This window comes from Ambystoma mexicanum, chromosome 6p, assembly GCF_040938575.1.
Source record: "Ambystoma mexicanum isolate Mex_15411 chromosome 6p, UKY_AmexF1_1, whole genome shotgun sequence".
In the NCBI taxonomy this organism is placed as follows: Eukaryota; Metazoa; Chordata; class Amphibia; order Caudata; family Ambystomatidae; genus Ambystoma; species Ambystoma mexicanum.
Genome location: NC_090935.1, coordinates 1,530,802,585 through 1,530,817,279, shown reverse-complemented (window position 1 = coordinate 1,530,817,279; position 14,695 = coordinate 1,530,802,585). Strand labels below are relative to the sequence as shown.

The window sequence follows — 14,695 nt, the reverse complement described above, 5'->3', positions numbered from 1 at the left end:
ATTGCCCTTTTCTTTGACTGCCCTTCACTTTGGACGCTCGGGCGAGAGACGCCCTTGATCTAAGAGTTAAGAGCAGGAAAGAGGAAGCAGGGCTAAGTACTGTCCCACACTCTGCTATGTCATGTTATGCTATGGTATTGAGTGTTTCATTGCACACAATCTGCCGTTTTCTCACTTTCTAGGAGCTTCAGGATCTGCAAGAAATAGGGTAGGGGCTAATGCAGTAGTAGAGGGATCAGGCCAAGATTGCTTTGTTACACCATTGATGTGTGCAGATCTTAAAAGATATGGCTCTGTATGGTGTACGTTTTAAATATTTGGCCAGCTGTGTGGAGCAGTGGTATGTGCGTTTCAGGTAGCTACGGTACTTGTTTGTGTGATTGACGGAAATTGAAGCATTTTGCTTCTTATTTTTGCCACAGACTCATCAGAGAGCCAGAGTCCAAAGGAGGGATGGACCAAAGGTCCAACTCGCAAGGGAGCCAGGGACCTAGAGGAGAGTCCACCAGAGGAGCCAAGGACCAGAGGGACAACTGACCAGAGAGGTTCACTTTTTCCTTTGTTTTACTTCATTCTATTTTTACTTTTGGCTGTAAGCGAAACTACTGAACTCAAGTACAATTAGGAGGGAGGTGACTCGTGAGGAGGGACGCACAGCTTGAGGGTGTTTAGTTATTTACCAGCCCACTGACTGCCCAGGCCCAGGAGGGACAGTGCTGACAGGCGGGTGCGGGTCAGAAGCACCCGAGTCTTGAGTGATCATCTTCTTCAATGGGTTTGGGGAAATGTTATGAAATGCAGAGAACCTGAGGTCTGATCCCTTGAAGTCCTTTGTGGAAGCCTAAGTTATGTAAAGCATTCCATTGTTAACACCTGCATTCAGATAAATGCATTTTTAGGCAATCAAAGGTGTGATGTGGGGTTAGTACTTACATGCCAGGAGAGTGATTGGAAGGGTAGGGGGGGACAGGAGACAGCTCATTCACACATCAGTCCTTAAATTGGTGTTTGTTTTCAGACTTAAAGGAGAGAGTTAACTGCGTGTAACATTGAAGCTGCACTAGAATAGTCTCATTACAATGCATAAAGAAGTTAGATGCCCCTACACAAGTAAGTTTGCCACTCCCCCACCATCTCTGAAGTTAGCGCCTCTCCCAACATTTGAAGGGTTAGCCCCGCCTACATGTTGGCCTAGGTGCACCCCTGGATGTGCACACTTGCATTTCGTTAGGCAGAGAGGTGAGGGAAGCATTTCCCGAAACTGGCAGTGTTAACGTTTTACTGTGTTTGTGCAGAAAAACTTTAAAGCTGCTACTTTCAATAAAGACTTCCATCGCCTCTCTGCATATTGTGCTTTAAAATGTACTATTTTATAGTTAGTCCCCACACCAGACCATGGGGGAGAGAGGGTCGAACTGTGGGGGCGGTGCCTCCAAGTTTGCCCCGCCTATTTTCTGAATTGGCCCCTCCTATCACCACTTAGCCCCCCCCTCCTCACCCGAAATGTATGTTTTGTTGTGCCCCTGTGGTGCGCAAAACATAAGTGACTGTCGAGCCCACTGTGAAAAGTTGGGATCTATCCGCACTGGCAGACCAGAGTGGAGTGTATTGTTTCAAGGAGCTGGTCACCTGGAATTCCTGACTAAGGGACTATCTCAGTCCTCTCCAAATTTTTTTTGTCATGGTGAGAAAACCGTCATTCCGAGGCTACATTTCACTAAACACCTCTGGCAAAATACAAATAACCGACGCTGTTCTGTATTCAACAGGCTTAATTTGCGGTCATATTCACAGAAACATATCATGTTAAAGCGTTTTCCCATAAAGAACGGTAGAGGGCAGCATTGCATAATGCGCTTGACAAAATAGTTGACTTGGCCGATCTCTCCAAATTCAGTACTTGGGTCAGAGCTGGGCGGCCGCAGGAAGGAGTCCGTTTCTCCAACAAGCTGCTAGACTGCTCTGACCGGCCTCTCTCTTCAGAACTAGTTGCAAACAAACACAGGTTGCCACAGCGAAGATTAACACCGCAGGGAATTGGAGTGGAGAGGGCTGGACCTTAGCACATTCTGGAGACCTAAAGGACCCAAATGACGGGAAAGCCGGCTTTAATGATTTTCAAACATCCTTTCGTGTTTTATATACTTACTAAACACGTGTAATCTGGTCGTACCCTAGGTTGTGAGGTAGACAACTGTGCTTAAACGTCAGACTGCTTTTTTGGTGTGGGAAACATGAAAGGCAAGCGGGAAGCCGCGCATTCCTCCCCTGTCTTCCCCACTGTCAAAACGAAGGCATAGCTTTCTTGGACTTGAGAAACACTTTTTTTTTTTTGTAACGCGTTTTTCTTGTGATCGCGACAACGATGGACCTACTGAGATGCCCGAGTTGCAACATGACTTTTAAATCTTCCCTGCTTCTTGAAAAACACAGACAGCGATTCTGCATTGGCGGAGACATCGGGAGAGTGAGGGAGACACGCACGCCACAGGAAATGGTAACTTCCCCGCTCCCACATTCTAATCCCTCCTGTTTTACCGGCTGTTTATTTTATTATCAAGCAGTAACAAGCATTGGCAAAGCCAGCAGCTTGGCCTTTTTTGTGTTCGCATTGGGATAGTAATGTGTTAGGCACTATCTATCATAATCTTACTACCTGCCAATAAGATGGCAACTGATGGAAAATGGTGTTATTACCTGGGCATAGGAGAGCAGTACCTAAACAGAAGCCACAACTGTTGGCTTTGTCACTGCTTGTTTTGACCGGACTTCAGTGCAAGCAACATATATAAATTAAGTGGCAAAAGGTTAGTGCACTCTTTATACCAGAAGCACATTTAGGACATGGTGTTAGCAAATATCACATTTACAACTAAAATTAAACCATTAACTCTCACCAGACTGCTTATAAATGCACAGGAAGGGCAATGTTTATTTTTACTTCTTGATAAAACTAACTCAAGAGCTCAGGAGGGTGTGTTTTGGGTGGGGATAGCGAGGTAGTGGCTGGGAATGGTCATAGGGATTAGCGTGTTTATAGGCAGTTAATGGGTTGGTAAATAACCAAAAACCCACAATTTGTGCGCCCATCCTGAAATGTTATCTCCCTTGTACCTGTACTCCTAATGCAATGGTTTCAGTTTATAGGTGGAGCTTGAGAACCACTTATAGCTTAAACGAAAAATAGGGGCAACTTTTTGCCCAGCTGAGAAAAACTGCTAATTGATAGGTACCTGTAAGCAATGGATGATGGTCGCAAAGTCCTAAAGTTACACATTATCTTTATATGTTGCGTATTAGTCACTTTTATATAGGGCTTCTACACCTGCCTCACAAGATGACGGTCTAATAACCAATGGCATCTCAGTACTACCGGAGGAAGAGGCACAGGTGGTCCTAGCAGGCAAAAATAATGAGTTACCCTGAAAAGGCAATCATGTCTACAGGTCCAGATGTTTTTTACCTTCTTGTTTAAAAAATAATAAACAGCCTGCAGAGGTTATATAGACACGTTAGTGAAACTATACATGCAATCTATGGGGCAGCGCAGTGGGAAAAAGTTTTGAAAAACACATTTTGGATCATTTGGTGCTGCAAAGGGGGGCTGGGAAGGGTAGGGGAGTGGACAAAAGATGATACAGGGCTGTTTTTGTAGGTTGAAAAAGGTCAGGGAGGCATTGTGGCTGTCTGCGGACACTGCTGTAGTTCGCTGGCACTGTCGTGAATGGGCTGCTTGGAAAAGACATTTGGGGTTATTTGATGACTGGGAGAGGGTGGATACATAGTAGAGAAGTGGAATGAAGGTAATGTGGAGCTGTTTTTATAGGTGAAAAAGGGGTTTGAAAATGCCACTGAGTCCGCGGCCAATTTCGGTGTCCACGGAAATCATTTCGAATGCAGGGGTTCAGGGTGAGTTTTATTAGTTGACTGTGTATGGTGCATACTTGTTTTATACTTGTTTTATAGTTAATGGTGTTTTGGTGAGTGGACAGATTCGGGGGGGGCATGGCGGCAGTGGTAATATGTGTATAGTAGTTATAGGTAATGTAGTAGGAGTATGGCCAGAATCACCATAGTAGCAATATGTGTACAGTAATTGTAGATAATGTAGTGGGAGTACAAAGGGTTTGTAATATGGAGGAATGATGTCATTGAACTGTATATGGTACTTATGAGTGTAGTATACTTGAGGATAGTGCTCACAGAATATGTTGTTGATTATAATTGCTGTGGTCACTTAGTGTTGATAATATACAATAAAGTTACCACAGTTGGGGAACTCCTGTTCCCTGCACACTATCACTGGCTATAGAAGCCAATAATTAGATATAAAGGTAGAATGAGTGGTCTCAATTTAACTTGATATGTAACAGTAGGGTTTACATTTTCAAAGTAATAAGCCAAAATGTGTGCACAATAGTACATAAATCATGTAAATATTCTTGAACACATCTTCAAACTCAGTCCTGTAGTGTCCATCATTTTCTTTTTAATAGAATTCCCAAAGCGTTTTGAGCTGATGCGCTCTTCATCAGGGGGGTTATGCAAACTTCATATGTCTGTGGTATAACAAATAATTCAGTGAGTCATAATCTACATACATTATCCTCGAAATGCATGTGTATACATATAATGAACATATTAATTAATTCAAGTTAAATTAATCATCTCCATCTCACATCGGCATCACAAGCAGTGCTGATAAGTGTTCTAGCAGTTTCCTTAAACCCGGGAATTCTGCAAAGGCAAGTAATTGGTGTCACTTACTGATCATGATAAAATAATCCAACTGTAATTTAATTCAAAGAGTCTCCATGTCATGTGTATGAAATCTAGAAGATTTCATTTATAGAAATGGTTTGGTTTCCAGTACGTTTACATTAGGAATGCTTGTGGATATTCTTGTGTGTTTATGGAACATTTTACCATTCCAGCAGAGTAGTCCAATTCTTGCTTTATACCTGAGACACTGTAAGTGTTGTGAGGATTATTTGTGGCATTTCTGTGAAGGACGAGCATTTGCAAACACAACTGGTCCGAGTCATTTAAGTAAATGTTGTGAACAATTGGTAGAAAATGAAAGAGAAGATTTGTCACATTAGCATAACAATTTACTCCAGTTGAGTTTCTGAATTTAAATGGACCAGATAACTCTGTTTGTGGATTGTTTGATGGTCCTGCAGATGTTTTTGGAGAAGAGAGGTTTCTGTGTTTCTTTTGTGATGGATGTGCAGTTGATTTTGTACTAGACAGTTTTGCGGTTGTGTTTTTTTATGCAGGAGTTGGTCATTGTTTTTCTAGTGGTATTGTTGCGAAATATGCTATAGCTTCTGTCGCTATTATTTGTCTTTTAAAAGGTTTCTTCTTTTGAGGTACAGGGTACATATTTAGATGGGGGGGGGTGTATAGTGTCGCAACCTGTTGCATTCCCGGATGCAAGGAATGTCAACATTGACTTTGTTTGCATAAAAATTAACTAGGTATAGACCATTGAGTTCTCCTGAAATATTTATGTCTATTCCATCTTTATTTTGGTTTGAAGTCGTGGATGTCATCCCATGCGTACTCTGCTCAACTTAAAGTAACAAACCATGTGGCTGGTCCTGGGTTCCTTAGCATGCAACAATCATCAGCGTGACATCAGAACCAGTATTCTTTCATACCACTCATGATGGCCAAGAGATTTGTGATACTTGACTGCAAAACGTAATCTTTGTCTTTTTATTTTTTGAAGCACTTGGGTAGCAGATATGTTTAAAACGTTGGAGCCTGTTTTTAATGTGTTGCTAACAAATAACAGGGAGCCCCATTGTGGTGCAGCTAATGTGGGAGTCATAGAAATGAAATGTGGATAGTTCCAAAGCTGCTGTATTACTATTCTAGAATCTAATCCTCCTTATTCTAGTAAGTGTATCAAAAGAAACAGATATCACTTACAAATTATCCCATTAAAGGTCTGAATGTAAACATCGGTTTTATCCAAAAATAGGAATTTATTTTTTAGAGGTTAAATTGTTAGACATGAAAGTGTATAATGGATAAAAAAAATGGTATGTTCCAAAAAGACAAACGCAAAATTATTGTCAAAACTGCAAACAAACAAATTACAGTATATCCAAATAAAGCAAAATCAAAGTTGTCAGAAATACACACAAACAAATTACAATAGAAAAACACACAGAATGAGTTAAAAGTTTTTAAAAATGAGTATCCAACTTATTTTGGTAATTTCACTGTTTTACTTTTCTCTTAGCAGGTCTGCCTACGTGTGCGAAGACCTCATGATCACTATTGGTTTTTAGTTCTAGGGGTGTCTTAATCAGGTCTATAAACACCCATATACTTTTCGGCAGGCAAGCCACCTGATGGGATTAATATCAGCAGCCTTCCTAATAGCGAGTTTTACCACAAACCCTAGGGTGAAGCAGACAAAAAGTGAAAGTGAAAATGAATGTTTACATTCAGACACAGGAGTACCTTGTGAATTGCAAGTTGTTAGAATTGACTGTCCTTAGTCCTTTGTCCTGAAAAAACATACCCATTCATTTTGTGGGTAATCAAAAAGTGGGGAATGCCGGTAGTGACCCGTGTAGGGGTATTCCCCTAATAGACCATCACACAATATTCAAGGGTATTTACATCAATGCAGATGTTTAAATGTCCCAACTATTAGGCCTACCTTCTGGCAAAATAGCAAAATGGTGGATCTGAGTTCTGAATTTCTTGTTGGGGTGGGAGTGGTTCCTATCTTCTTTTATTGAAATGCAGGAATCCACTCACCAAAGTTTCCTCTCTTAAAGAAAGTATGTGTCATGCCCCCCGGATTCCTACGGCATTCTTATGCCCACGGGAGAAGCCTGTGGCTCTTGTCCTAGCGATTACATCAACGCCGGCATCATCGCCGGTAAATACTACATCTCCCAATAGGACTTGCGCTTGGCCAGAATCCTTGGAACGCTTTTTCCTTTGCATGCGTTCCACGCCTCCTTCTTCTTCACTTCATATATCTAGCCACGCCCCCAGAAAGCCGGTGCTCCTAAACCATTGTGTTACGCGAGCAGCGTTTCTTGGAAGAAGTTTTCCTATTTTTTGTGTACCTGGTTACTGATTTCTGCTTACCTTTTTGACCTCGTTACCTGGTTTCTGATTCTGTTTCGATGCCCGTCTTATCTGCTCTCCCCTGCTCGACCACGGAACTCATACCGGACTGTCTTGGGATTCCGTTTCTCATGTCTGGCTCCCGGCTCCTTCTCTGACCCCTTACTCCATATCCCTTACCCGCTCCTGGTTACCCGCTCTTCAAACGAAGAAGAAAACACCCTGCATTCAGGTGTTTGAGATAGCAAACACCACGTTTTCTTTTTTTTTTCTTTTCCCCTTCCTGAAACCTGTTTTTCTGCACTAAGAAGAACAGTGCAGACTGCTTACACCTGGTGACATTCTAGCGTGGTCTTGTTTTGGATTTTGGGATGCTCTGCTGTTTGCATCACTTTCTTTTGGATTTTGGGACGCACTGCTGTTTGCATCACTTTCTTTTGGATTTTGGGACGCTCTGCTGTTTGCATCACTTTCTTTTGGATTTTGGGACACTCTGCTGTTTGCATCACTTTCTTTTGGATTTTGGGACGCTCTGCTGTTTGCATCACTTTCCTTGGATTTTGGGGACGCTCTGCAGCTTGCATCACTTTCCTTTGGATTTTGGGACATCAGCGACACTAACCTTGGCACTCTCTGTAAGTCGCCGTCTGACCCTCGCCCACATCCGGTCATGTGTTTTACCACAAGTAGGTATTCCGCAGGACAAAGGAATACACAGGTAAGCTTGTGGGTCTCGGAGGGTGTACAGGGGTTGGTTCTTGCCATCAACGAACGGTATGTAATATTTGCCTTGTTTGTTTCTTCCTTCTAGCTCCACTGTGCGTTCCGCCTTTTTGCCTGAGCCCTTGGCCTGACAGGTTTTATTACCCTGCAAGCTGTGCTCTCAGGAAGCAAGTCTGAATTACTTCAGTGGCATCTAGTCCAAGTGGTCTTCCAGACTTTCGGTGGAACATACGGAGTACGACAGTATGTGTATATAAGGAGTTTGTTATCTGGCCGTCATAGTTTCAGTTACTAGAAGGGGATGCAATGTGTTAAATATTGTATTCTGTAATTACCTTGATCATGCCGGTTCAATGCTTGTTCGTCTCCTTTTCGTTGCAGTCGAAAAATCAGCGAGTTCCTAGATTGGCTGAATTTCACTCTAAATGAAAGCTCCCTTCCTGTTGGTTTCTGAGGACATGCCCCATGCTCACGAATGCATGCTACATTCTTATTAGGCTTGGAGGGCCAAGCCTTGGCCAGACATTACATTAATTTCCATGGTAACGAGCACACACGTTCGACTGTTTCTTTAAAATTGTGTCTGATGGTTTACTGAAGTACGTGCGAAAAATGCCAGTCGCTAGATCTTTTGGTTCAAACTTGCAGAATGAATCACTGTTGATACTGCACTTTGCTTCAACTAGACAGCATTTCTGTTGACTAGAGGGTACGTACCTTTGTTCTAAAACATGTGGAACATTTTGGGTTAGACCACAGCTTCATTGTAGCGGTAACCGCGGCAACGTGTGCAAACGTTGCCTTCCTGACCACTAATGTGTAAATCTATGGTGAAACCCATAGTGCCAGAGAATATAGCTATATTTATGAGCATTTACAATGTGTGGAATGCTGATTTTAGTGTTCGCTAAACGGAATTGACACAAACTGAAAATACTCCTCATACTTGCAAAAGGACATAGCTATATTTTTAAGATTCTACATTGTGTGGGATGCTGATTTCTGTATTTGCACTTTGTTGATGGGGCAGACTGTATTCAGAAAAAAAAATCAGGTGTTGGGTAGGGGGAAGGAATTCCTCATTGAGTCCCTTAGTGTGTGTTTCCATTCTATGGATCCATTGTGCTTCTTTTTGTAGCAGACATCTAGATGTGTTCATTGAATTTCTAACAATATCCAGGATCCACCACAGAATGTCATTTGCAGAATGTTGTAGCTCAATATAGTGGTTGACAAGAGGGGCAGTTGTAGTTTTGCACCTGATTCGAGAACGCTGTTCCGAGATTCTGATGGGTTGCACGGGTGGTTTGCCTGACATAACGTAATCCACAAGTGCATTCTATGCAGTACACAACTTGTTTGGTTTTACAATTTGTGAAAGTTGGTAAAGTCCATGTTCAGTGTCCAACCTTGAATTCCTTTATTTTCTTAGTAAATTTACATACAGTACATGCCTCGCAGGGATTGTGCCCTTTTGTAGACCTCATATCCCATAGGCCAGTTTTTGCAGGTGGCTTCTAGAAATTAGAGTGTACTAGTTTATCTCGTACATTTTGTGCTCTTTTAAATGAAAATCTTGGCAAGGGTTCTTCAGGTAAGCTCAGTTTTACAATTGGCCATGCTTGGAGATAAGCTTTTTGACTTGAAAGGTCTGAACTCCATGTGTGATGAAGTGGTATTTTCAGTTGTTTTGTTTTTAGGTGTCAGTAAGGAGTCCCGATCCATAAAGCGAGACCATTTCTTTGATCGACTGACTAGTTTTTTGGGATATCCTTTTCTCTGAGTCTGGCATCTAAATCATCTGCTTGTTTGTAAAATTCAGCTAGGTCTGTGCAGTTTCTCCTCACACGGATGTACTGTCCGTATGGTAAGTTGTCTCGTAAGTGTCGAGGGTGGTCACTCAAATAGTGTAATAAGGTGTTTCTTGTACTTTCTTTTCTGTAGAGGTAACATTTCAGTTTTCCTTATTCATGCATGATTTTCAAATCCAGAATGAAAATTCCTTCATTCGAATGCTCCATAGTGAATTGGATATTGTTGTCATTTTGGTTGAGCCATGTTTGAAAAAGCTCCAACTCCATTTCCATTCCATCCCAGATAAAAATAATATCACTGATGAAACGTTTCCTGTTCGAAATTCTTTTTATGTATAGATTTCTGTCTCATAGAATATTACTTGTCTCAAACTTTGACATAAACAGAATCACCAGACTCGTCGTGAAGGCTGTCCCCCATCGTGGTACCCTTAGTTTGTAAGTAGAAATCACCATTACATTCAAAGTAGTTTTTGCAAAATGCCAAACTCATAAAATCGATAATGAAGTTGTGCGGAACCCGTTCTTGCAAGTTGATTTGGGTAAGATGCTCTTGCATGCATTCAAATGCCTGTTCTTGAGGTATACTAGTATATAATTACTTTATGTCCATTGGAACTAGTCTCTATTTGGTTTTGTCAAAAAGTTGATTTTCAAAGATCAGAATCGTGTGTGTAGTATCTCTCAAATAGGTATCCGTGCGGACACTCATAGATTTAAGAAAGGTGTCGACGAATTTGCATAGCGGCTCTAGTATGGATCCACATCCAGATACAATGGGCCTACCTGGGGGATTCACTAGGTTTCTGTGGATCTTCCATAATGCATAAATAGTTGGAGTATGACCTTGGCTAGTTGTGAAAAATTCAAATTCATTATCAGTAATCCAATTTCGATCATAGCCGTATTTTGCGGTTTGTTCAATCTCTGTTTTGATCTCTTTAGCTGGATCTTTTTTCAATTTTTTTATAGCTTTCCACATCCTGTAGTAGCACCTTCACCATCTCTAGGTATTGGGCATTGGTTATCACAAATATCTCTCCACCTTTATCTGCTGGCTTTCTAACTATGGCCGTATTTAGTGATAGATTATTTAGAGCTTCGTATTCATCTTGAGAGAGGTTCTGTTGAGAAAGCTTTTCTCTCCTTTTCCTTTAAGAGCACATTTTTTGGAAGGTCAAAATTTCTCTTGGGATCTGATTCTCCAGTGGCATAAATGTAGATGGAACACGTAGGCCTCTGTCTAAATCTGGTGTTCTGCCGGGAGAATCCCAAAAAAGCCCACTTTAAGTATAACGGTCCTCAGGAATCTGCGAACCTACATTTCTGTAGCATACCAATCCGTCCGTGTTGTTGGAACAAACGATAGGCCTTTGGATAGCTACTGAAATCTCAGATCGGGTCATGTCAAGGTTAGCTGATTTGAAACTGGGAATCAACGATTCTACGTTGAATAGCAGTTCTGGTGCCTCCTGCCTCATGTTAGTCACATTAGGGCATATGGTTGGAACCACAGATGGCCCCATTGTGGGCTGCCTAGCCCTCGTCTGCCTAAAAATGTGTGTGCAACTCCATAACATAGAGTTGCTAGTTCACTTTCAAAGAGGAGGTGGAAAATGTATTCAACATTTTGCCTGAATCTGGGGTCTTCAGAATACATTCGTAAAGAGCGATGTTCTGATGCACTCAGTTGTGTGGAACTTTCATCATATCTTCCTTCTTTTCCTGTAGGAAAGAGTAGAGGAAAATGACGTGCTTCTACACTTTTTTCCCATATGCTCATTGGGGATCCTTTGGCTTGATGCATTTGATATGTTCGTAAGGCATCATCAATTGTGTCTTTGGAGTGCAGTGGGTGAGTTGTATACTGATCTAAAATGTTGGCTGCTGTAATAGGATATACACATTCAAATCGGGCAGTTTCTGGTGACTCTTTGGGTAGTTTCTCTCAATTTTTCATCTATGTTTATATCTTTATAGTATTCATTGTTTTCTTTTATATATCGTAGGGCTTGTCTAACTTTGTTTAAGTCGACTAGCTGTTTCCAAATGTTTTTGTCTTTTGTTGGCACACCATTATCTAGTACAATCAAAGATTCATCTATAGGGCATTGTAGTCCTACAGTTTGAACATTTTCTTTTAGATCCAAAGGTAAATATACTACTTTGACACATATGCCGTTTAGTAGCTCGAATGGAGGTAATTTGGCCGATTTTGGTTGAAGACCTATTATAGCTTGAAATTGGTGCACCGTTTGTATTATAATGCTCTCATACAAGTTAAGCTGTTGGAGATCTTTTGGAAGTGGGAATATTTCTAAGTTATTAGTGATAGCACGTGATGGTATCTGGTTATTGTCAAGCTGATCATGAACGTAAGGTCAAGATCCTTATGCTGTTCAATATAAAGCTAATTGGAACCATTGGGTTTCTTCCTTGTCTTCTATTTTGTAAACTAGATCTACTATTTTTGTGCTCTTTTTATAAAATGTTCTGCAGCAACAGAGACATATTTGGTCTGGTATTTCAGCAGATGTGTTTTGAAACTTAGCTATTTCTTTTTTGTATGTCTTTATTAGGATGTTGGTGTTCATGAGGTTTTCGGTAATGTTTTCTGAAGGTACAGAATTTTCAAAGCCTTCTTCAGTTCCAAAGTATTTACATTGGATGTGATTTCTTGAAGGAGTTCTTTGGCTGTTCCATGTAGGAGAATGTTATTTAAATTTTGCCGATCTAGAGCAGGACATTTTGCATAGTATAGTCGATGCACGAGATTCTGTATAATAGAATGGTGTGTTGCTAAGATTTTGACGTGGTGGAAAGTGCTTTTGCAAGCAGTTCCTAAAATGCAGGCTAATGAATGTCTTTGCAGACCAGTGTGGCTGTGTACTGGACAGAAGTCTAGGGTTTGTAAAGTTTTCATTTCACTTTTGTCTTTCAGTTTTACATAGTGATTGAGGAATTGTCGTAAATATTTAAAGGATTGTTGGCATACATAACATATTGAGCTGCATGTCCATTTTTAGACTGGATGGTTCGTTTGGGTGAAAGGAGCATTTGGTTCAAAGTTCGTTGGGGATTTTGTTTCTATAAGGGTCTCTTTTGCCATAATGGTTTGTTCCACATTTCATACCCTTGAACACTATTGTCTATGGCAGTAGTTTTTTGCTGTTCTTGTTCATAAGCTTCTTCATTGAAGTATGGTTCTGTGCTGCTTGTCTCAATCCATTCACCATCACAGAAGTTTGAAAAGGTCTCTATATTGACACTGTGCATGTTTACAACTACTTGTAATTTTCTCTTCATCAGAAAAGCTGTCAATTAGAGCTTGCGGGATTACGCTCCTGCAGTAGTTTTTAAGGGCAATCCTGACTTTTCAGATGTTTTTCTAAGATTGTGAAGAACTCTACGGTGGAACATTTTTTGTAACATCATTTTTTTGTTTTTGTAAGAGGGGCCTTACATTTTTTAGTCGTGGTTGGTTTAGTTTTATGAGTGAAGTTACTAGCTCTTTTGTTTTAATGTTTTCTAGAAATTGTTTTGGAGGTGGATGACTATTTAGTGTACTTTTAATCTTATCTGCTCTACATTTTCTTTTTTTTCTGCGGAGTTGCTGTTTAGTAGGCATTTTGTTGTGTCTGCTGGAAAAAGAGAGAGGTTGTATTGGAAAGTTGTGCAATGTTTATGCATGTATGGTGCATGGGTCTGTAGCTGTGATTGTAGAGATGAATAGAGTGCTGTTTGATTGTGAGGTGGTATATTAGATGTGATATGATATGGCATTTATAACATGCCGATACACAAGTGTTTCAAGGCGTGACGAGGCAAGGGAGGGGGAACAGAGGGAAGACAGACAACAATCTTAATAGGCCATGTGTCATTCAGATTGCGCAAGTGCATGGGATGGGGGAAAGGGAAAAGTGCGGGGGAGGGGAAAGTGCAGTAAATGGGATGATAGAATAAATAAGATAAATAAAAAATGGCATGCAGGTGGCAAGTGCAAGGTAGTGCAGGCATAAGTGCTGGTAGGGGGACTGTAGGGATACAGAAAACAGTCTCCAGGTGCACGGGTTGCCAGGGAGGCAGTGCAGGCGTGCAACTGGCAGGGTCTGGGCCGAGATCTGAGGGGTGGCCAGGTAACCAGTGCAGTCTCAGTATCAGGAATTCAGCAGGGGAGAGGGGGAGAGAAAGCAGAAGCAAAGAGGAAGGTTTTAAGGTGCTTCCGAAACCAGAGATGGTTCTCCTCAGGTTTCAGGGAGGCAGGGAGGCTGTTCCATAGGGAGGCCCCAGCCAAAGAAAGATCTACCACCAACTCGTTGCTTCGAGAATCGACTGACCCTGAGGGAGTTGGAGGCGGATGAATGAAGAACCCGAGAATGAAGATATTTAGGAAGAGAGAGTTGAAGGTATTGATGCCTCAGGCCCCAGAAAGACATGTGGATGATGCAGAGGGTTTTGAACTGAATCCTTGCAGCCACTGGGAGCCAGTGCAGAGATTTCAGTCCTGGAGAGATACGATACCTGGGCTTGAGGCCAAGGACAGGTATCGCAGTCCTGTTCTGGATGAGTTGCAGAGGGCGGAGAGTAGAAGCAGGCAGATTTAGAAAGAGGCTGTTGCAATGGTTTATAGTGACATTTTCGAACGTCACATTTTCGAAATGCCATTTTTTTCGACACAAAAATGCCCAAAAAAAATTCAAATGTTTTTTTTTAAATTTTATTTTTTTAATGGGGGGGTTACCCTAACCCCTTGCTTTTTTTATTGACACTTTTTTTTACTAACAAAACAAACATAAAACAGAAAATAAAAAATAATACATTCAGAATTTTTTTTTTCGCCATTTTTGTTCCGAGATTTTGGCATGTCGAAAATGTGTTTTCGAAAATTTAACTGGATACCTGTTGCAATAGTCCAGCCTAGAGAGAACCAGAGTTGGCAGGAAAGGAGGGAGCGAGTGTGCCGATGAGGAGAATCTCCATCTTAATGGAATTAAGGCAGGGATCATTGGATGCATACCTCTCCTGGATAGCAGACCGACAGTCAGTCGAAGATGAGTGAA

At 41.3% G+C, this 14,695-nt stretch overlaps 1 protein-coding gene across 1 annotated transcript in view; it reads left to right on the top strand.

Moving 5' to 3' along the window:
• Positions 1–1,938: 1,938 nt before the first annotated feature.
• The window catches only part of LOC138510613 (coiled-coil domain-containing protein 17-like), a 377,034-nt gene continuing 364,277 nt past the window's right edge, over positions 1,939–14,695 (top strand). The window contains exon 1 of the mRNA XM_069626398.1: positions 1,939–2,497. Within this exon, the coding sequence (XP_069482499.1) occupies positions 2,366–2,497 (132 nt within the window). The 5' untranslated portion in view covers positions 1,939–2,365. The remainder of the gene's footprint in view (positions 2,498–14,695) is intronic.